Source organism: Phyllostomus hastatus, unplaced genomic scaffold (assembly GCF_019186645.2).
Source record: "Phyllostomus hastatus isolate PE091 unplaced genomic scaffold, TTU_PhHast_1.1 phas_scaffold_21, whole genome shotgun sequence".
NCBI classification, from domain to species: domain Eukaryota; kingdom Metazoa; phylum Chordata; class Mammalia; order Chiroptera; family Phyllostomidae; genus Phyllostomus; species Phyllostomus hastatus.
Genome location: NW_025334017.1, coordinates 42,932,292 through 42,955,449, shown reverse-complemented (window position 1 = coordinate 42,955,449; position 23,158 = coordinate 42,932,292). Strand labels below are relative to the sequence as shown.

The following is a 23,158-nucleotide window of genomic DNA, read 5'->3' as shown; positions in this document are numbered from 1 at the left end:
AAAGACGGAACACTCGAGAATGGGTCTGCCGTGTGTGTGTGTGTGTGTGTGTGTGTGTGTGTAAAGTAGAAACATCCATATATGTTGTTCATTGGGGGAAAAGCAATTTGTCAAACAATACAGACGAGTGGAACCGACCCATGTTTCTATTTTTTTAACATTTACATTTTAAGAGATTTGTGTTTGTTTGGTTTTTTTCCCCCACACACATTTTGTTAAAATCAAGGTACTAACTAACTGAGCTATTGTCTCTGGGTATAAAGGCGGGTTCACAGGTGACATTCAGTTCCTTTTTTGCACTCTGTCTCCCAGTGTTTCTTCAGCGAATGTGCCTCCTTTTGAGGACGAGTGAGACCTGTACAAGGGCAGGCCCCGGCTGCATCTGGGGTAGAAGCACTTGTCGCCTCGGAAAGGTTTCCGCAGCCAAGCCTGTGGGCACGGTGCGCCCCGCCCCCCACGCACCCTTCAAGTGCCTGGACTGGCTGGTCCACGTGCCCTGTAGAGGTTCCTTTCGGAACAGTTTATTAAAAGTCTCCCTTTTGGGCTGAATCTTGAGTCCCCGGCCCCCAGCCCCAAACCGTGGCCTCAATTCAGGCCCTCATCCTTGCGCGTCAGTTTCCCTCCGGGTCGCTCCTCCAGCTGCCCTCCTGCAGGCAGGCCTGACGGGTGCTCTCTCTGATCGGCTCCGGGGCTCCTGGGCGGGGCTGTGAGTTGCTCAGTGCCATGTGTGTGCAGTGCTCTCCCTGCTTCCCCATCAGCATCACCTCCTCCCCTCCTCCCCTCCTCCCCTCCTCCCTTCCTCCCCCAGGTGCCTGCACCTGGGCCTCCTTGCTCCTCCCGCTCATCCGCCTCATTCATCTCTCTCCCCAGGTACTCGCTGCAGGCTGGTGCTGCCCGCGGGACTGCCCAGGTCCTTGGTGCACTCTCGAGCTCAGGCACCGGGCACATGCTAGGTCCATGGTCAGGGCTGTCTCCCACAGCTGATGCTGGTGCGGAGCACTTGTTTTTCATGTGTGCCCAGAATGCATGAAAACACTGAGAAAGAAACTAAAAAGACTTCCCTCACACTTAGCCTATGTAAGCCACCTGGAATGCATTCATTTATTGAATGCCTGCTGTACGCCGGGCACGTTTTAGTGAACAAAACAGAAATGTGTGCGTTTAGTGGAAAGAACGACAGGAAGCAAATAAGGACAAATAAGAGCCAGGGAGGCCATGTCACAGGGTGGGAGGGACGGGCGGCCAGGCCAGGAGCCACTCGAAGGACCTGTGGGCCGTGAGCCACCTGGAGGGAGGGGGGCCAGTGCCCCTCCCCGGGGGCCCAGCAGGGGGAGCAGCGGATGCAGGGGCTGGAGCTGCAGCCCCAGGAGCCTGGCGGCCAGCGTGCAGACCGGCTGTTTCCATTCTCCGCTGGTAGGACTCCGAATGCCCGTCTCCTTGTTCCTTCCCTTTTTTCCTTTCTCCTTTCCGCTATGTAAACAATGTGAGCGTGTTTTCTAAACCGCCCCACAGGGGTGCAGCCCAGGGCAAGTCATTCAGCCCTCTGTGTTTGAAGTCTGCCGAACCGCTGGGGAAGATTATACCTTTAATCAGTGTACCTATAAATTAGCACTAAATGCCGAGAGAAAGTCTTCGAGATGTTGAAGAGTTGTACAAACCTGGAATTACTGTCATGGCCGTAGTGATTCCTGAGCCTTCTGGCCCCCGGGTCCGGGGACACGGGTGGAGTGCCCCATTACACTTTCTCACATTCCTGGCTCGGCGATGGCTCTGTCCGCGGCTTGGGTCATCAAAAACGGTGTCGTTTTGGCTCCTCGAAGTCACGTTTGGGTTGATAGGTCATTTGTCAAGATTTCTCACTGGCATTTGGGGGAAGAACAAACACTATACTTGTGCAAGATAAGTGTCAGTGTCCACTGAAGTTCAAGTTGATGTGGCAAAGTCAGTCCGGTGGACTTGGCAGACTTCCCAGGGAATCCATAGCATCTGTCCTCGTCACTGACGTTGTGGTGCAGCCGTGAAATGACCTGAACATATAAAATCTGTATCCTCAGAAGCTTTCTGGTAATACACTGTGAAGTAGTCCATGCTTGCGGGGGCGGGGGGGGGGGGGTCTGCCTCATTTTCCTGAATGAGTTAATGGTCAACTTGAGTGTTTCTTTCCGTCTTTAAATTTTTCTATCTGTTTTGCATTGTATTGGTTGTGTCTGTTGGTAAGGTTGTTTCAGAAACACTGCAGCAGTATACACTTGGGACCAAAAAAAAAAAAAAGTCATCTAGTTAACTGCCACATTCAAAAGTGAATGTTGTCTAAAAAATTCTTAGGTTTTTCCAAGAGATTTCTCTACGTAGGTTAAGAAACTTGAAACCTCCTATTATGCATAATCAGCTTAAGCCTGGGAAGTTCTTGCTTCTGTCTGGCTTAGATCTTCTTCTGCGAGCGGAGTGCCTTGGTCCGCGCAGATGGGAAACAGCTGCCCGGCCCTCCTCCAGCACAACCTTCGTGTCCTCGAAGGCCGTGATTAAGTCACTCCCTGTCCGTCTTTTCCCTGGGCTAACGAGTGCCTTTAGCCCGTCTTCAAAGGTCCCACTTTCCCGTCCTTTAATCATCTCTCCGTCTTCCCTAAGCCCTCCTGCATCCTCCTTGAAACGTGGATGCCAAATTGGAACACAGCCTTCCACGGAGAGTCCGTTAACAGGGATTGCGGCCTCTCCAGGTTGTCAAATGTCATTGTTTTCATTTGGGGAATCTGGTGACTTAATCAGTATCCAAGCAGGGGGAGCCGCCAGACTGACAGTTCGTGGCACAGCGGGCTGGGCCAGATTTGTGGCGTGGCTGCTGGCTGGCCGTCTGAGGCCTCTGGCAACCCAGACTCCAGGTCTGTCCTGAGAAGAACATGCAGGCCCATGCCCCCCTGTCCTGGACGTGGCGACCTGTGGTTGCCACGTGGTTTCCTGTGAGGTACATTCTCCCGTACAGGGCTCTGCTTCTGGCCTCCGTGTCTCGGTCAGAGGCCTGTGGTCTCTCACGCCCTCCCCCCAGACCGCTTGCGTTGGAGCAGATAGGCACAGGACGAGGGGCTTGTTCTCTGTGTCCGGTGTCACTGGAACCGCAGAGCAAGATCTCGAAAACTGCCCAGCGAGCACAGGAAGGCAGACAGAAATGGGGTGTTGCTCACTATTGAGACTGAGAAGTGTGGTGGGTCATTGAGATGGCCTTGACGACATGCCACCTCTGTTGTTCAGGGCCTTGATTAATCACTGTTGTGACATTTCCCCTACTTTCCCAACCCCATTTTTCCTAAAAATTTGGGGTGCGTGAGTGGACACACTCCTGGCATGGGGACTTCGACTGGGCAAGCAGGCCCGGCTAAAGAGTTCCAGTGCCTACTGCAGTGGGCTGTGTTCGTGCCCGGCCTGGACGCTCAGACGTCTGCTCCTTGGTCAGCACCTGCAGGAGGCAGACGTGTTGGCATCGGCGTTGGCCAGTGTGTGACCTCAGACAAATGCGGGCAGGCGGGTCAAGGACGAGTTCTGACCAGAGTGATTATGTGGCAGGACTCCACTTAGGCCAGGCCTGCGCATGACTGTCTACGTACTGCAGGGTCTGGTAATCCGAGATTTGCTGATGATCAGCGCTGCCGTCTTGGCCACGTTTCCCATCTCTCCAGAGTTGGGGGCTCATTAGGGTCAGGCCTCATGGGTGGTAGTTGTCCTTAGGCGTTTGAGAGGAATCACGTAAATTCCACACTGCAGCCAAAACTTGTGGATGCTTGGGACATCGGGTTTGGGATGATTGGTGACTGAGTTGTTCTGAATGAGTGAATGAATGAATGATGAATGAATTATAGTCCACTACATTTCACAGGAAGATACAGTATTAAAAGTGCCATCTGTTTGAAAATGAGTGGGTTCCAGAAAGGTGCATTTTCATGGACCATGCCCACTCTTCACTGAAAAGTGGATTTTCCCGATTCTGTTCTAATTAATCACCAGATACTATGTATAGTTAAGGACGTTTGTTAAACCACCAAAATTTTTTTTCTTTCTTTAATGACATTCAGAACCCTGGTGGCTGAATAAGACTTTATCAGACTTGCTGCCTGCAGCCACATGCCTGCGCCCACCCCGACCCCAGCCCCAGGCACTGGCCCTGCAGGGAGGGGGAGGCGCTACAGGTCACTTCTCCGTGTTCTCTGTTCCAGTCTAACAGGCAGCCAGCGAAGCTGAACCTTCTCACCTGCCAGGTGAAACCGAATACCGAGGACAAGAAGTCTTTTGACTTGATCTCACGTGAGTGCTTTTTCTCTCCGAGCCAGTCGGTTATGGTGGGTGCTGGCTGCCACCCATTTCCATTGAGGCAGTGGCTTTTCCAAGCAGGGCCCCTCGCTGCCTCTGCACACGCAGCCCTAGGGAGGTGCCTCGCGTCTGAGTCTGCTCTGAGCCCTCCGGCTCCAGATGAGGGCGGGGCTGTGTCAGATCTGGTGTGCAGGGGAGTAGAACCTAGATTCGTTAGGTGAATTAGACCAATTCCTGCCCGTGGCACACAGCTCTGTCGCCTTGGAGACTTTTCTAAGTATATTCCCATTCCTCTCCTAGATTTGCTAAATCATAGTCTTATCTGTGAGTCCAGACATTGGTGTTTTTGTGGGAAGCCCCCAGGTGGTTCTCAGGTATCTTTGGAAAGGCAGGTGGGCTGCTCGCTGCATTTGAACGACTGATTTGCTTACACTCTTATGCCTGCAAACTTAAGTTGTTACAGGGACAATCCCCTGCTTCCAATCATCCCTGCCTGCAGTCTCCACAAATGGATGACACTGTGTTCTGTCCCTCTCCTGCCCCAGGGGTCAGAGCGTGCTTTCCTCTTGTGACTCGGGTGCAGAAAGACCCACCCACCGGCCTACCCCGTGTGTTCGCGGAGGCTCCGGAGAGTGGGGGGGGAAGGGGGTTGTTTTCCTCCTGGCTGGCTCCCTGTGCCTGCACCAGGCCCATGGCTGCACTGGGACCCTCAGATAGCTGAGGGGGCCCCTCTTAGCAAAGGCCGTGCCCGTACAGTGAGCCCACACACCCCATGCAGTCCCACGGCACCACCCTTCAGCGTCCTTCCGCCTCTGCAGCTCCCCGGCCCAGGCGGGCTGGCAGCCTGCGTGCGCGCTCTGCGTGTGGAGCACAGAGCGCTTCCCTGCCCTTGACCTCCTTCGGGTGCCGTCGTGTGACTTGAAACCCAGGGGCAGGGTCAGTCCGGGGGCGCTTAGTGTGGACTCCGAGCGGGGTTCTGCAGCACGTGTTGGAGTTTGTGGTTTTTACGACCGAGCAATTTCTCGGGTTATTAATGAGAGTTAAACTATGATTTCAAAAAGCCAAGAACCCCTAGATTTTAGAACCTGTGGGTTATTGAGTTATACGAGCATAACTGCCGTCTTCCGTTATCAAACATCTAATCTGTGCCGGGTGCTTTATGTACATCGTTGCTGATCCCCACAACAGCCAGTTTCCTATTTGGCAGAAAACTGAGGCCCAGAGAGGTTCGGTGACTTACACAAAGTCACACAGCTTTAAAACAGACATTCAGCTGAGACTCTTAGGCTCCACTCCCCGTGGCGTGTTTTTGCACGGGAACACCGTCTCTCTCTGGGAGGTGGGGCCGTGAATGCCTAGCCTGGGGCAGCCACACGGTGAATGGCTGGCGGGAAGTGAAGGCTCATTTGAGCAGAGCATGTGGAAGCATCCTGGCAGGTTCTTCATTTGAAGAAAGAGCTTCCCTCGTAAACACCTGCCCGAGTGCCCCAGGTAGGCCGCCCCCCCTCCCCTGGGCCGCAGCCTGAGATGACCCGCCAGCCGAGGTCGGGCCGTCTTCCCCGATGCCCGCTCCGAGCAGGGGGCGGCAGCCCAGGCTCCTCTGGGGCGGAGTGAGCCTGCTCGTCCGGCTGCCCTGCGAGTTGTGAATCATGTCGGAGAAGGAAACTGTTTCTAAAGGGGGCGCAATAAAAGGCAGATTGAAAATGAGAAGTGAAGTACTGTGCCGGCAGCCAGCACTCCGCAGTTTGTCGCTGGGACCCATTCGCGCAGGCAGGACCAGCCCCTCCCCCTGTTTCCCAGAAGTGCCAGATATTTGTGGGGTGTGTGCGGTTCTTTTATCGCATTCCTGTGGCACTTCAGAAAAAGTGGCATTGACAACGTGAGTTGTGTAACTGCCGAAACAAAGTGGCATAAAAACAAAAGAATATTGAAATCCTACTGTTACTGTGAGGGTTTGTTTTTGGGTTTTTTTTTTTTGGTAGGAACTTGGGAAGTTTTTATTAGACCTGAAGGTATTCTGCTTTCTAAGGTTTCACGTTGTTTTCTTCTTCGTGTTTTAGATAACAGGACGTATCACTTTCAGGCGGAAGACGAACAGGACTACGTAGCGTAAGTAGTTCTGAGTTCAACGCTGGCACAGCGCACCTCTGTCCTGCATTTTCATGCCCGAGCACCGCTCCTGGCGGTTCCCCTTGCTCGTCTCTCCCCCCTGGGCCTTTGCACCTTGCTCTCTCTCTCTCTGTGGTGCCCGGTGAACTCTGGTGCCTCCTTGAAGACTCTGCTCAAGCCCTGCCATCCTGGAGGCAACCATCTGGAGGCGTGTGCCCTCCTCTCAGCCCCAGAGCCTCCGCCCGCCCCCTTGGGAAGCCCTGGTTCAGGCTGAGCCCCCAGAGACCGGGAGCTTCCTGAGGACCAGGGCTGTGTCTCCCTGTCTCGTAAGCACATCGCCGGCACTTAGAGGGCACGCCCACTGTTCGGTAGCCGGATGCGTGCGCCGGGCTCCCCAGGACCTTGCTGTCATGATCAGGGGAGCAGGCCAGCCTGGCCCTGAAGGACCAGGACTGGCAGGAACCCTTCTCCGACAGAGCCTGGTGTGGGGGGCAAACTGGGCTTGGTGTCTGTCATTCATTCCTGGGTCGGAACCCCGACCTCACCTGAGCAGGTGTGCCATCATAGGCAGCCCCTTTTTCATGTCATCCCCTGGTTCGGAGCCACCATCGCCACCTCTTCTGTCCTGTAGCCTGTCCTGTAGCCCGGCGGGGACTGAGTGTTGTGGGACCACCGCAGCCTCGGCTGCTCGGGCAAGGGGGCGTTTGTGTGAGCGCTGGCAGTGAGACCTTGCTGTAGCGTTCAGACGTGTTGTTGCTTCGTCATTGGCAGCACCCACTAAATACTATTTTCCTCCCTTAATTATTCCTGTAGAGCCACCGAATTCTGCTCACACCCCGTTTCCTTACACTCGCCCCTTTGCTCTCCTCTTCCTTTCTGTCTCCTCCTGCTCTGGAGGATTTTCCTCTTGCCCCGTCTCCAGGGAGAAATGATAGGGACCAGAGAGAGAGTAAGAAGCAGGTACAAAGGGTGTGGAGTGTTGGGAGAAACAGTGAAAAGGCTGAGCGAAAAGGTGGGAGAGACCAGGGGAAAAGGGGAGAAAGGTCCACGGGCCATGGCTTCACCTGACGGCTTATTAAACGCCAACTACGGCCCGAGGCCGATGCGGAGCCTGGAGAACACGGCACTGAGGCAGGCTGAGCCCTGCCTGAAGGAGCACAGCCTCTGCTGGACGAGAAGGGCAGGTGCCATGGTGCGGGGACCGAGGAGGCCAGTGCTGTGGGCACACAGACCGGGGCGCGCACCCTCCCGGGTACTTGGGGGTGCTGCTGGGAGATGACTTCCAAGAGGAAGGGAAGCAGCCAGAGCCGGCTGAGGAAGGCACGGGATGGGTGTAAACCCTCTGTGCAGGTGGGGCATCCCGCTGGCCTAGAAGCGGCAGGGAGGAAGGGAGAGGAAAGGGCAGGTGGCCAGGTGTTGCCGGGATGGAGCTGGCCAACTGGAGGGTGACTGGGAACCAGGAAAAACGGGGACAGTCAGGAGGGCTGGCCCTCCACCTCAGATTCAGAGAGAGGTCATGTTTATCCTAAAATGGGTAACGTGTGTTGCGCTCATACTGTGCTAAGTGCCTGTCGTGCCTTAGCAACCCTGACAACCGCAGAAAGTGGGACTGTTATCCCCAGTTTGGAAAGGAGGAAGCGGGGCACAGTGTGCCCGTGGTCACAGCCCCAGGGACCCGGGGCGTCCAGCTGCCCTCACGGTGGCGCCTGTCAGGAGCCAAACAGCAGGGGCTCACCCACACTGTCTCTGCTCCTTTCACACGCCCCCCGAGGGCGGCAGGCCACCCCCGTCTTGGTGGTCAGGCTCAGAACAGTAGGTGTGCGAGGGGGAGCCTGGCCCCGGTGCCCGTGCCGTTCCCAGCTCCCCACGCTGGTTCCGTCGGGGGTTCGGCTCCGGGAGTCAGAGGACAGGGATTCAGAAGTGAGGGAATTGAGAAGCCCGAGCCTTGCGCTTGCCTGGATCTGGCTGGCATCGCTTGGTTTACCTTTAGGAACCTCACTCCTTTGTAAGACAAGGGAACGAGAGGGGATTATTCAAGGCCCCCCTGGAAAGTGGCGGACAGCGTGCGATTCGAGCAGACCAGCGTTGTGATGGCTGGTGTGATGGCTGTGAACACGTTCCTGCTGGGAAAGGCACCTCAGGCCGTCACGTGTCCCAGGAAGACTTTGTCAAGTCTCCTTGGAGTGTCGCTTTCCCTTCTCCCGTTTTGTGCTTTGCTTCTCTTCCCCCTTTCTCACAGCCCCAAGTGGGAGGACAGGTAGGCGACCCCGGGGAACACATCCGCTTCTTTGTTCTGCTCCGTCTCAGACCAAGGCCTTGAGTCTTCTGACCGAGGGGTAGCGGAGTCAGAGTCGGCCAGAGAGGCATCGGTTCCCTGCTGCAGGGCCTCCCACCCTGTGGTACAGGGTTGCTGGGCCCCACCTGCAGCTGTGGCGCTGCGTGCTCTTGGAGTCCTCTGGGTGCTCGTGGCGAGGTCACAGGCGGACTTCGAGTGACGTAGGAGGCAGTGGCTTTCTGCAGCGGAGGCACGTGCCCCGGAGGGAGGCCTCAGTTCTTCATTCGCTCTCACCGCACCTCTGGGTTTCCCTCCCACGGGAGAGCGTGCAGTGGGGCTGAGAGAAGAGACCGCTGCTCACCGAGGAGGGAGGCAGGTGCAGTAGGAAGGGCAGGTGTGCAGGTAAGGCGGGCCAAACTGACGGCTGCTCCCGGCTCTGCCCTTCCTACCACGGCCATCGTCCCCCCTCCGTCGTCTTGCCAGTTCCATGGGGTCTATGGGCCTCGCGTGCAGACTTTGAGACTAGAGATAAAATGTGTAAAACTCCTACTACGCTGCCAATTTTTTTAGCCCTGTAAACTCAAAGTGACTTTTAAAGTGTTAAAATACAATTAGGCATTCTTTTCTTTCTTCTATTTTTGTACACCTATTACTTTAAAGTAATTTAAAAGTTTTTTTTAATGTCAGAAATAGCTATTTTGATCTCCACCCTTTTGAAAGGTAGCCGCTCCATTTCATCCAAGTTGAATTACTCCTCCAGAAAACTCATTGTCCTTTACCTACGTATTTTCTGATTATTATGACAGACTCCTTCCTTCCTTTCTCTTTCTTTCTTTCTTCCTCTTTCCTTTCTTTCTTTTTCTTTCTTTCTTTCTCTCGTTCTTTCTCTCGTTCTTTCTCTTTCTTTCTTTGTCGTGACCTCTTGAATAAAGAGGCAGAAATGGCCTAAGGGAAAGAACTCTGCAAACGGGGAGTCGCTGGAAGTGCCTCTTCCCCCGTCTGAGAGCGCTGCAGCTGCGGCCCTCGGGCAGCCGCCGTCCAGCCTCTCCGGGCTCACGTCCCCTGGATCAAGTGTTGTAGGCGCTTGCGCAGGGGCTGGTGGGAGGGTTCCCTGAGAGAGATGTGAGTGCCTGGCACGCAGCAGACACTTGTGACGTCACATAGGCAGAGTATCCTAATGCTTAAGGGAAACAAAGCAGAGACCCTGCAGGCAGAGAGGAAACTTGGGTCACATCGGTGCCTCGGGTGACATGCTGTGACCAGTGCTCTTCCGTCTGGTTTCTTAAGCTGTTTTTAACAAAACAGTTTGTAGTTTGCAACTCGAGACTAAACAGTGGAAGAACACAGTTGCATGTAAAAGGTGTTAAGTGGCCCCCCTCCCCGCCCATCCCTAGACTGCTGGTTTGGGGGTGCAGTGAGTGCTTCCTGCGCCACAGTGGAAAAGCTGAGCTGTGCACAGGTTCTTTCTCACAACAGACTGAAGGAGAGCGCCACCTAGAGTCAAAGGTGGGACTTGCAGGTCACATACCCCAGGAAATTTGGGTTGTCTTTTAATTCCCATTACTAATTCAAAACCTGTTGTAGCCCATCCTTCGTTGCATATCCATTCGATCCTACAAGACCCCCGAAAAACTAGATCCTCCTTTCTGGACCTCTGTGTTCTCTGCTGAGAACAGGTATCACCTGTCTCTGCAGTAGGTAACAATAAACAGTGGTTTGGAAATGTTTTTCCTTTTCTTCTTAAAAAAATAAATGTGGCTTTTTTTTCCATTCATGAAAGTAATACCAGCTCCCTATATATATGGAAAATTACAGAGAGGCACAGAGTCAAGCAACCCATCTATCCATTTTCCTACAGAAGATCACTCGGGGACACCAATAGCATTTTATGAATTTCCTTCTTGCCTTTTCTTTTCCAAACATACATACATACTCCAGGCATGCATTTAAGTGTAAGGCTATATCGTATATAATGGTTTTTCCTATTTATTTCACGAAACATTATATTATGAGCATTTCCCCAATGTCATTCAAAAATTAGTAAAACACCTCAGTTTTAATACCTGGGTAACTATTCCACTTTCTGGTTACTTCATGCTTTATTCATCAGCCCCCTGCTGCTGGGCATTCGGGTTATTTTACGCATAGATTGGTGGGAGAGGATTATTTTGCTCAGTACACATTGGGATCCTACTGGATATATAATTTAATAGTCTTCTCTTTGCGTTGTACATTAAAATGCCAGCATGTGTCCACATTAGTGCACCTTTCTCCTAAGCATAGATTTTCCTGGCCGCTAATGAAATGCCCTGTGTGGTGTCACTGGGAGCCCCCCCCAACCCCCCCCACAGCTGGGCCTCTGGGGAGCAGGGGCCTCCTGCTGACCTCCTCCCCATTCCTCACCGGTCCTTCCGAGACACCCCCTTGGCTGTGTCTGTGCTGGTCCTCAGTGATACAACCCGACCTGCCCCACCTCTTCCTCGGGTCTCCCCCCTCCTCTCTGCTCTGCCCCTTTCCACCCTTTACCTCTCCTTCCTTCAGGTTTCATTCCTTTCGTTTTCTTCTTTCTTCGCTGCTGCGGGGGAGTGCTGTCGCTTCGGGTGTCTCTTGGTGGTGAACACGGGGTTGTCGCGACGTGGGGGAAACAAGCTCTCTTTCCTGCTGCGTCCACAGGTGGATTTCAGTGCTGACAAACAGCAAGGAGGAGGCCCTGACCATGGCCTTCCGGGGCGAGCAGAGCACGGGCGAGAACAGCCTGGAAGACCTGACCAAAGCCATCATTGAGGACGTCCAGCGGCTCCCGGGGAATGACGTCTGCTGCGACTGCGGCTCGTCAGGTATCGGTCCCCGGGGTGGAGCCGGCTTGTCAAACCTCTCCTCTCGGGGAGGGTAAATGAGCTAGGGATTACAGCCCTCTTCCCCCCACGGACACACCCCGCACATGCTGCCGCCTGGACCGACCCACGCCGCTGGCTGTCCCTGCAAAACCCCCGCCGGCTCTCTCTGCGGGGTCACCTGCCAAAATACTGCCCTGGCTAGTGAAAACAAAGAACTTAATTTTGTTTGCAGTTCAGTATTGAAAGAAAGTTTTTTCAAATTTGTCCTAGGACACTGTCTGCTCTCTAACAAGCTATCAATTTTTAGCATCACTGCAAGCATCTGCTGCTGCCATGTAAATCTTCCCCTCGTAATTGTTTAAAAGTTCTACTGCTATTGTTTTAGCTTCCTCTGCAGCGGGCACACTAAAATTAGATGCCACATTTGTTCATTGTCTTCAAAATCCTTTCCACAGAACCAACCTGGCTCTCCACCAACTTGGGCATTCTGACCTGCATAGAATGTTCCGGCATCCACAGGGAAATGGGGGTTCACATTTCTCGCATCCAGTCTTTGGAACTAGACAAATTAGGGACTTCTGAACTCTTGGTAAGTGGGGGCCTGTACTTAGGAAGAAAACTTGAAGTTTATTGTCGTGAATACACCTAATAGATCGCTTTGAGGTTTCTGTTTCTGCTGAGGACAAAAATTCTAAATCCTGGATTCTGTTTAATTGGCACAGCTACTTAAAATGTGAATCTCGTCCTGTGTACTGTTGACTATTTCTGTTTCCTGTTTGAAGAACTGGTGAATCACGCACTTCCTTAATTAGTCAGTGAAACTGGCTCTTCTGGGGTGGGCTTTTTCCAAGCTGCTTTTTTCTTTTGGAAGCGGTTTTACATGATTCACTGAAAAGCAGTCCAGGGAGGTAGCTGTTGAAGTCACCTACCCACTTTACCCTAGGGGCTTATGTTGTTAAAAATGATGACTGTGGTAGTTTTCTCTCTATTTTTACTGTTTGTGAGTTTGTGAAAGTACGCATGCATGGAGAGCAGCCTGTCAGCTGCTGCCCGAAAACCAATCACTCCTTACCCCAGGACTTCTTCAGGGAGCCTGGGGAGGGCCGTGTGCGGGCGTGGGGTGAGCTTATAGCAGGTTTGAAAAGGGTCAGAAACCCTCCCATGTGCATATAACCCCACCCTTCCCATCATGATGCAGCCGTACTGGGGGCCCTCGTCGGGTCCAAGTTAAATGGTCCCCACAGGACACAGGTGAAGGTGGGGAAGCCCCCTGGGCGTGATGCCTTCTGGTCATGAGCCCCGTGTTGCATGATTTGAATCCAGGGCCCCGGGAGTAGTTATACTAACAGTGAAAGTGCTGGGAGTAACGCAGGGCTTCACCTCAGACAGAAGGCCCTTGGGCAAAAAAGGGGGACCAAGAACCTGAACGCCTGGCGCGTCACCTGCCCCGTCCGGAGCGGAGTCCCCCAAGGTCAAGGCAGTCGCCTGGCAGGCAGTCTTGGTCGTCTGGCGTGGGGGCCGGTCTCGTGTTGCGAGAGCCCCTTGTCTCAGGAGACAGGAAATTCGGAAAGTGTGCCGGTCCCGGGCTCCCCGCCCCCTTCAGGCATCGGATTGCGTGAATGCTTCTTGAACTGCACATAGACCCCAGATTACCCGAACGACCAAAGCACCTCCACGGCCACGGTCTTTGGGAGACTCTCGAGCCCAGGCGCAGCGTGCTCACCGGAGCCTCTTCACTGGCTGCCTGCTGCGTCTAAATCTGTGCCCGAACACACAGGAGCCCTGACTTCTTCTCTGTCGCGTGGAGCTGCCCCATCGAACGTGCCCGATGGCGGTTGCATAGCTGTTGCTGTTCGTTAAGCATTTGACCTAGATTCGTGTGGAGCCTGCTGTGTCTGGCTCCGGTAACGTGGGTGTGGGGCCGCGTCCTTTTCTGCGCTAGCGTTTATCACGCCGTGTTTGCAGACATCACTGGTGCTCTCCTCAGGGGTCCCTCCAGCCCCTAGTAAGTTCCTCCGGGAGGGAACGTGGCCTCCCGCCTCTGTGTTTCCCGCGCTCTGAAGCCTGGCACGGGACAAGTGCTCAGCAGATATGTGTTGGCCAGATGGATGGGTGGTTTGTATTCTGAACCAGGTGGGGGGAAGTACATACTCAGAAACCTCAGAAGCAAATAATAGAACCCTTCTAAACCAGGGGCAAAGAGTTTGCTATGCTGTGTTCTGTTTATGTTGCAGCTGGCCAAGAATGTAGGAAATAATAGTTTCAACGATATTATGGAAGCAAATTTACCAAGCCCCTCACCAAAACCCACCCCGACGAGTGATATGTAAGTACTTCTAATACCTTGAATTCTCTCCCCTTCCATCATTGTTTCTGAGCCCTCCCCGAAGCTTCCTGGTGGTGATAGCACTGTGCCCGCAGGGGAAACCACATGATGAGGAAAAAGCAGAGAGCTCGGAATTGCATTTCTGGAATGCACAGGTTATTTTCAGCATCGCCGGCCCCCAGGGAGTTGCAGCCGCTCGGGAGCATAAATCTTCACGGGGACGATTCTCTCTAAACCATGGCACGTGGTGATAAATAAGGGACACCCGAGCAGTGGGAGATGCCTGTCAGGCTGGCAGAAGTCCAGGTGCTTTACCAGCCCACTCAGCAAGACTGAGGGGAAACAAACATTCTCGACTGTCTCCCATGTCGCTGGTGGGGACGCGAGTGGCACGCTACCCAGGAGGAACCGACTGGCCGTGTGTACCGCAGTTGGAAACGCGTTTGCCTTGGCCTGAGCCGTCCCTCCTCTGGGGGTTCTTCCTGTCCCGTGATGGGCCGAGGTGGGGAGCAAACTCGAGCATCGCCCACGGGCCTCTGGTGGAGGAGTGTAGGGTGCGGGCTGCACGACTGCGTGTGAAAACGAGGGCTCTCCCTGTGTCCTGATTGGGGACGGGCCCCGGGGTGACTGCAGAGCAGAGCGGAGCACTGGGCAAGGCACACCGCCCTCGGGGCGAGGAAGCGGAGGGGGCGGCGGGCGAAAACCAGCGTGCCAGCCCTCTTGGCCGGCCAAGCTCAGGAGCTGAACTGTGGGTGGAGTCGCTGGTGAATTTCCTCACCCCGAACTCTCACCCTTTCCTCTCTGCACTCAGGCACCACATGGGTTCGGACAGGGACAAACACGTAAACACGTGTATTTGAAGTCGTGTCTGAAGAAACACGGGGACGTGCACAGGAGGCCCACATGCTTACTCGGGGGCGGGCGTACGCGGGAGACTCCCCCATCAGCACCCTTGGGTGTCATTTATGTGTTTGAGTCATGTGGCTCTTGAAACCTGTTAAAAAATTGTTACATTGGGTTCGCACTTTAAAAAGTTTTTTTTAATGCTGTGGATGAATAGGAGGAAGGATCGAGTCCCAGCCCGTGAGCAGGAAGGTGGTGTAGGAGCCGCCTGCCTGAATGTTTTACCCTCCCTCCTCGGAGGTTATTCCGGCGCCAGGTTTGCAAAGCAGCGAGACTGGTATGGGGGGCATCCGAGGGAAATGTTGTTTTCCCTCTGAAACCGTAAAATAAAATCTCCCAGGAGGCCCCTTGGCAGTTGACGTTTCGTGAATTCAAGAAACGCGTGTCAAGCGCTCACTCTGTGCCTCATCCCGTGTTAGCTACCGGGAACCAGCAGAACACGGACTAGATACAAACCCTGTTCTCACAACACCCGGAATCTGGAGAGGAATGTGGGCTGTGGCTCAGAAATGCAACAGTCAGCGGTGTGCTCGTAGCTGTGGCAGTGCCGCAGAAGGAAAGGCGGGGGTGCTGGGGGGCAGACGCGGCACCCTGACCTGTCTGCGGGCGGCAGGCTGACAGAGGTGTCCCAGCAGAGACCGCTCAGATGTCTGTCCGTCCTACACCAGCGAGCACAGATTACAGAGAACGAAGGCTTTGACGACAGCCTGTCTGCGCCACTGTTTCCTTACCTGCTGCGATCACAAAGTGAGGTCAGATGACGGAAATCCCTTCCATGAAGCTCTGCAAACTTTTCACTGGCCTTTCAGAACTGCTGTAACTTCTGCAGTTTTTCACTTGCCTTATGTACTTCGATGGGCCTGAGGTTGCAGTGCTAGCAAACTGTCTCACGCTGTTGCCCAGGGCGGAAAAGAAACCCGCTGGGATCTGCCTGCCCGTTAATTTTGTGCCTGTGTGCAGCCGCACGCTCCGGTAACTGTATCCAGGGCTCTCTGTTCCGTCTCTGCCAGAGTAACTTGGTCTACAACCTGGTGTGTTTGAGTGTCGAAAAGAAGTGTCTTAATTAAAATAACTACCTCGGAGAGAACTGTGGGCCTGCAAAAGTGTGCATCTTTCTTAGTTCTTGGAAAATAAAAGTACTCGGTCTCATTTTGCTGTCTTTCAGGACTGTACGGAAAGAATATATCACGGCCAAGTATGTCGATCACCGGTTTTCAAGGAAGACCTGTTCTTCTTCCTCCGCTAAACTGAACGAATTGCTGGAGGCCGTCAGATCCAGGGATTTGCTTGCACTAATTCAAGTCTATGCAGAGGGCGTGGAGCTCATGGAGCCGCTGCTGGAACCCGGGCAGGTGAGGCCGCCCTGAAGCTGTGGGGTTGGAAGGGATGTGGGCAGTCCGTTTCCAGGATGACTTGCGATTAGAATGAGACCTAGTGCACCGAGTGGCCCTGTCTAGATCAGGGCAATCTGAGAGGGAAAGGGGGTGCTAGTAATAAGTACTCTGGGGTGACTGAGGTAAAGGAAGCTGCTCTAGACAGAGCAGGACATGTGACCCCCACCCCCGTTTATACTTATCCTGCCCTTTTTAGGAGCTCGGGGAGACAGCCCTTCATCTTGCAATCCGAACTGCAGACCAGACATCTCTCCATCTGGTTGACTTTCTTGTACAAAACTGGTATGGTTTTTTTCTTGCTCCGAATATGCCTTGTAAGTTAACAAAGACCAGTCCTATTAGTGGCCTAGATCAGGAAGCAGCAAGCTTTTTCTATGAAGGGCCCGATACTGCTTCAGACTTTGCAGGCCGTGAAGTCTCTGTCGCTACTGCTGAACTCTGCCATATGAAAGCAGCCATAGATGACATGCAAATGAGTGACTGTGGCCATGTTCCAATAAAACTTTATTTACAAAAACAGGTGGAGGGCCAGATAAGGCCTACAGGCTATAGTTCGCCAACCCCTGGCCTAGATAAATGTAAAATCCTGTGTCTGGGCCCAAACCCTGCTGCATTAGGGTTGAAAAGGAGAAGGCTTAACCACTCAGGTCCACACGATGGTCATCATGAGACAGCAGTGTATGTGGCTGGTAGCTAATTTGCATTTGGGACATACTAATAGGAATATAATATTGAACACAGGAGGCTTAGACTTCCTGGATTCTTTATGGGGCAGATCTGTAAGCCACAGATCGTGAGGAGGAACTAGACCCCACCCAAAGGAGGGGGAAGAAAATAGTGAGGGCGTTTGAACCCACACGTGACCCCCGAGCCCTTACTCAGAGGTGCGGTGGTCGAGAGCGTTGGCTCCGGGTGCAGACCCCCGGTGTTCAGTCGTGATAATCCTCACTGTGAGCCCTTCATCCTCTCCGTGCCTGAGTGTTGTCACCTGTAAAATGAACGTTGTAATTGCACCTACCCCATCGGGTGTTTGTGAAGATGCAAGGAGATAAGACACGTGAAAAGCTAAGAGACAGTGTCTGTCTCATGGCATGAAGGAGACTCAGTACATGCTGCCTGCACTGTCACGATGTCGCTTGTCAATTGGGGTATAATATCAGAGACGCCATAACTGTATAATAGTTCTGAAACTCGAATCGTCGTTAGCGCAGATATAAGTGGTCGATCGGCAGTGTTCCATTGGGGAGCAAGTCCCTTTTTCTGACACTTTGGTTTTCCAGCGGGAACCCGGACAAGCAGACGGCGCTGGGGAACACAGCCCTGCACTACTGCAGCATGTACGGAAAGCCCGAGTGTCTGAAGCTTGTGCTCAGGAGCAAGCCCACCGTGGACGTCGGTAAGCGCACGGCCGGCCGGGTGACTCAGCGGCTGTCGGAAGAGCCTTTGTTGGCTAAAACCGAGACTGGCATCTCGCACTCCAGTCTATTCTTGTTTCTTGCCTTTTCAAGCTCTGTCCCAGATAATGATACACCTTTGTTTTCCCCTGATTTTAGTGAACCAGGCCGGCGAGACAGCCCTCGACATAGCCAAGAGACTCAGAGCCACCCAGTGTGAAGACTTGGTAAGCAGCCGTGGGCGTGGGGTCGCTAATAGACATCGGCCGCCCCCTCGGGTCACTCTCAAAACCTGGCGTGGGAGATACAAGCAGCAGATCATTTGTTGGAACGCTGGCTGAAGAAATGGAGAAGCGCACTGTGGCTACATTTTTTTAAAAATGATGAATTTGCCATCCGCTGCCTGAGAAGCGCAGTTGCAACGCAGGCGCTGGAAGGCATTCGGGAGGTTCTATTACAGACTGGCTTATGCCTCGGGGTCGTGCTTTCTGTTCGCCAGACCGTTGGGCTTTCTCGGTAGCTTGACAGCAGAGGCGACTTGTTTGGGAAGCCAGTTCCAAGCACTGGGCACGTGGAACTCAGAGTGCAGCGGCTTTTCAGCTGTTGAGCACCCTGCCCTCTTCCCTCTGTGCCCCTGGGCGCACCCACCTTGTTTTGATCCCAGTGATTGCTGCCCGCAACTCCACCAGGCCTGAGCAGAACTCGAATCTCTGGACTGCGGGGAGGGATGAGGTGGGGAAGATGAGCTCCGTGCCCCTGCGTTTCTGCTAAGTGCGGAGTTCCGGGCCCACGGTTGTCCTTTCTTTATTACTCAAGACTCCTCTGAGGAAGTTCTGGCTGTCCCTGCCCCTGCCCCGTGGACGAATGAGAAAAGTGGGGCGTGGACTGGACCGGGACTGTCTGGCTTTAAAGGTCCACCTCTCACACTTCACTGATTTCGCCTTCCAGCCGAGAACTGCCTGTTTTGAGACTCGTTTTTAACAATATTTAAGGAAGTTTTACATTTTGGAGAGAAGTCAACCTATCACACTAAAAAGGCCCTGCCTGTAATTTTCTGCAGTTTCTCTCAAGCCTGGCTGCTGGCCGTCCGGCTTGTACAGTCGGTTTTGCTCGTAACGTAGCTGCCGGTGGTTAACTTGGAACTAGGGGTGAGGCGGGTTTTCTCAGTGTTTCTGTCCTGCGGGCATTTGAATTAAAACGGCGACCCCCACTGTCACTCTCTTTCAGCTTTCCCAGGCTAGGTCGGGGAAGTTCAACCCACACGTGCACGTCGAGTATGAATGGAACCTCCGACAGGAGGAGATGGACGAGAGCGACGATGATCTGGATGACAAGGTGGGTGTCGGGGACGCCTCCGAACTTCCGAGCGCTCCCCCCCTTCTTCTGGGATGTGTAGACAGGACGCAGTCCTTGTGAGGTGGCGTTGGTCTTGTGACCGGATGGGCCGGGGCCACTTTCTCGGCTCAGACTGTGCTCCTTGGTGGGGGCCACAGAACAGCTGCATTCATCAGGGTTCCCCAGGGAATCAGAACCAGTAGGATGTGTGTGTGTAGAGCAAAAGCGTGGAATGTATTTCAGGCCACACACTCGTGAGGCCTGACGAGTCCACAGTGTACGGGGCAGGCCGGAAACCTCATTAGTCTGGAGCCTGAAGGCAGTCCGGAGTCAGAATCCCCCCTCAGTGGGGGACCGTGGTCTTCTCTCTCAAGCCCTTCAACTGACTGGGTGAGGCCCACCCACATGATGGAGGGTGACCCCTTTTGCTCAAAATCTGAATGCTTTGCATACTAAAAAATACCTCCAGAGCAACTCCTAGGCTGGTGCTTGACCAAACACCTGGGCACCGTGGCTTAGCCAGGTTGATACATAACTGAAAAAAGGGTAAGTTGCCGTTTATTGAGCACTTGAACATGGACCAGGCAGCAGTAAGCATGTCACCCACGTCGCCTCAGGTTGTCTTTAGCAAAGGCCCCCGTGGCCGTGTCACTGTCCCACGTCACAGAGGGGAAAACTGGTGCACACAGACCTTCTGCAGCTTGTGCACAGCCTCAGAGCTGGGAACGGTGGCCTCAGGCAGGGGTCCTGCCTGCTTCTGTCTGGCTCCCGGAGGTAGTTCTTAAACTCTCCTGAGGGTGCGCTCATGCTCCTTTCACTGGATATGGGCGCGGTGTTTCCCCCTTCCCTGGCAGGGCATAAAGAGTGGTCAGAGGCGGCCGTGCAGAGGTGTCCTGAAGGCCTTTGCCACTTCAGAGGCGGCACGCTGCGCTGTGCGGATCACCTGTAGCAGGGGCCGGGGGCGATGCCTGGGAAGCGCTCGGAGGACAGGGCCGCTGCCGCCGCCTCAGCAAACAGTGACGACCTCAGCGAGGAAGTTCAGTTGGAAGTGGGCTCCTCAGGGTAGGGAGGCACTTGCCAGGCCAAGAGGTGAGAAGGAGCGCGTCCCTCCAGGAAGGGAGAGCGGCTTGTGCAGAGCCCGGGGGTCACGTGGAGCCCGGGAACCTGAGGACAGGCTAGAAGCCCGGTGTGTGCGGTGACCCCCGCTCGGCTGGATGGAGAGAGAGAGGCAGGAGGCTGTGCTGCGGGGTCAGGCGGCCCAGGTCAGGAAGGCCGGGAGCCGGAGGGTTCCTTCACGGGACCCGGGCGAGGATCTTCCTGAGCCCGCGGTGCACAGCCTGGCGTCCCTGGATGCCGTGAGGTCCCTAACTTAGAAAGTTGCATGGGTGCCAAAGCTGTCCCCAGGAGTGCGGACACAAGGCCACACTGCCCAGGTGACTGAGAATGTTTGGAATCCAGGAGTTTGGAGTTGGATCTGCAGGTCTGCGTCATCAGCATGAGACGTCAGCCACACGGTCCACTTCCTTCCCTTGCACTGTGGGAGGTGGCTCTGGGGCGGTCGTCGTGGGTGACCCACTGCAGCCCAGGTTCCCACGGGAGCCGGCCCCGCAGCGGAGTACTGTCTCACTCACTGCCTGTTTGTCTCGTCCACCAGCCGAGCCCCATCAAGAAGGAGCGCTCGCCGCGACCTCAGAGCTTCTGCCACTCCTCCAGCCTCTCCCCGCAGGACAAGCTGTCCCTGCCGGGCTTCGGCACTCCGCGGGACAAGCAGCGGCTCTCCTACGGCGCCTTCACCAACCAGATCTTCGCCTCCACGAGCACAGACTCGCCCACGTCACCCACCTCGGAGGCCCCTCCATTGCCCCCCAGGAACGCCGGGAAAGGTACGGTCTTTGAGAAGGACCCTGTGACGCCATCCTCAGAGCCAGGAGTCCACCCGGCCTTGAGGTGGAGAGCACAAGGGGCCCCGAGTGCAGACTGTGATGGCAGTGCCAGCAGCAGGGCAGGCGGGGTTGAGGGCGCTCCTCGCACGTTCTCTCTCCGTGTTCGCCTCTCAGCGTCCCGCCCGCTCTGCGCTCTTAGTGCCCATGTTACAGGTAGGGAAACTGAGGCTCGGGAAGGTAGAGCGGCTGGTCCGCGGTCATGTAGCTGGGGAGTGGTCGAGTTGTGATTCAGCCCAAGGTCCACACGGGGTCCAAAACCCGGGCTCTTCCCTCGTCAGTGTGGGTGGGGTTTCAGTTCTTCGCAGTCCCGTTCCCCCGCGCTAGCTTGCATCTCCTCTGGCGCCGGTGGCAGGAGCGGTGGTCACAGCTGCGGGGCCCTGCAGGCTCCAAGCGCCCTTCTCAGTCCGTGCTCACCAGTGAGGGGGGCACCTGGGGGCTGGCACGGCGCAGACCAGGGGACCGTGGGTCAGAGGTGCCGAGGAAGTGCCGGGCATGCTAACCCAGGTCCTGTGCGACCTGAGCCCACCCTCCTGTGCTCTCTGACTAGACACAGCCTGCGAGACAGCCTGCGGCGGGTCCTCCCCAGGGGAGGTCACTGGGAGAGTGAGTGCGTCACATGCCTCCGAGGGGCTAGTGCCGGTGCCGACGGTCCCCACCCCGGTCCTAGCGACAGAGTGCTCGTCCTGTACCCCGAACCCACAGAAAGCGCCCTGCTCGGGAAGGCTGTGTGTCCCCCTGGACAGGGGCAGGTCGGGGCACAGAAATGCCAACATCGAAGGGCCCCCACGGTGGTGGGCGGGGGGGTAGGTTGAGAGGTCCCCTAAGCTGTACCTTTGGGCTGCGTCTCAGCCGGGACATCCGAACGCAGGGCTCTTCCCAGGCGCCCGGCTCACGCTAACGCAGGTCTCGGGGCCTCTCCGTCCACAATGCCGTGCCTATTTGAATCACACTGGGGCCATTTTCTGGGAAATGTGAGCTTTATTCACAACAGTGTTTCTTCTCAGAGCTGATTCTCCATTGAGATGGTGTTATAAATGGGAGCTGTGTTCTTAGAGGGACCCCAAATGGCCCCGTAGATCATAAAGTAACGGAGAGAAGTTAAATGAAGGCTTCGGCGTGACTCGCTGTCATCACAGATAACCAGTGACTGTGACCGTGACTGCACGTGGGAGCCAAAAGCTGCACCCGCCGGCGTTCCCCTCACTGTACCGTACAGGGGCCAGACAGAGTGCGCCTCAGTGAGGCGCCCAGCCTGTGCCCCCCACGACACCCCGGGCCACCGCAGCTCAGCTGGGCAGTGAGGCTCCCCAGGAGGGGAGCAGCCTGGGGAGACTGGGGCATCCCTTTCTCACCCCAGAGGGGACCGTGAGAGACCTTTAGGCCAAACCAGATGCTCGAGGAAAGCGCTCTGAGAGGGCTCCCGTCCCCTCGTCGTGGTTATCGACGTCGTGGTGACGGCCTAGCCAGACAGGTGACTGAGGACCTCGAGAAAGGTCTGTGGGAGAGGCTGATGCCGGAGTCCTGGGGATCGGAGTCTCCCTTACCCCTGCGCCCCTTTCCGTAAGTTTATCTCAAGGGGACACAACAAAATACACCGTCTGACCCGGGGCCCAGCGTGTCTCCGCCTTGAGTACATTCTGACCGGCTCCTCACCGGAGGCCCCAAAGACAAGGGGCGAGTTCGTGTGATGACCCAGCGGCCGAAACACGAAACAAGTCCTTAGGACTTGGCCATCCCAACCGTGGTCAGCCAAGGATAGACTGCCCCCCTCCACCAAAGCAAAGCCCATAACTGGGAAGAGAAGCCCCCCCTACTAAAATCCTGGCAGGCCCTCCGTGCGGAGGTCTGGCCTGCGCTGGGGAGACGCAGGAGCACAGCCCTCACGGGACTTCTGCAAGGGACCGACCTGGACTCCTCCTGCCTCTAGCCGGGCTCACGTGCCCGGGCACTCAGAAAGTGGCGATGTTTAGAACGGAGGCCTTAGCAGACGTGGCCGAAGAGCTGCAGAGGCTCTGCAGAGAGAGAGCTCCCCTCTGTCTTGTGGCCCTTCCAGTTTTTTTTTTTTCATTTCCTTCTGTTGAACCGACGGACCATTTGCGTGAAAACAAGGGTGTCTTGGCTCGACTGGGTGGCCCATGTTCCGGGGCCAGTCGGGCAGCCGTGTCTGCTTGCGGGAGCCGTGCCCGCCCTGCGAGCCGGGGCTCCGAGGGACAGTGGCTCCTGGGGAGGCGGAAGCAGACTCTCGGGCTCCGGTCCCCACTAATCAGGGCAGGACTGAGGGGAAAAGTAGAACCATTCTGAATCCAGCTCAGGAGGATTTTCCAGAAACCCCAGCTGCCTCAT

At 55.2% G+C, this 23,158-nt stretch overlaps 1 protein-coding gene across 5 annotated transcripts in view; it reads left to right on the top strand.

Moving 5' to 3' along the window:
* The window catches only part of ASAP1 (ArfGAP with SH3 domain, ankyrin repeat and PH domain 1), a 271,886-nt gene that overhangs the window by 225,305 nt on the left and 23,423 nt on the right, over positions 1-23,158 (top strand). For all 5 annotated transcript variants that reach the window (XM_045861006.1, XM_045861004.1, XM_045861007.1 and 2 more), the window contains 11 exons: positions 4,206-4,293; positions 6,360-6,408; positions 11,357-11,520; positions 11,976-12,109; positions 13,755-13,846; positions 15,915-16,101; positions 16,340-16,425; positions 17,424-17,539; positions 17,697-17,764; positions 18,765-18,872; positions 20,527-20,755. In XM_045861006.1, the coding sequence (XP_045716962.1) occupies positions 4,206-4,293; positions 6,360-6,408; positions 11,357-11,520; positions 11,976-12,109; positions 13,755-13,846; positions 15,915-16,101; positions 16,340-16,425; positions 17,424-17,539; positions 17,697-17,764; positions 18,765-18,872; positions 20,527-20,755 (1,321 nt within the window). The remainder of the gene's footprint in view (positions 1-4,205; positions 4,294-6,359; positions 6,409-11,356; positions 11,521-11,975; positions 12,110-13,754; positions 13,847-15,914; positions 16,102-16,339; positions 16,426-17,423; positions 17,540-17,696; positions 17,765-18,764; positions 18,873-20,526; positions 20,756-23,158) is intronic.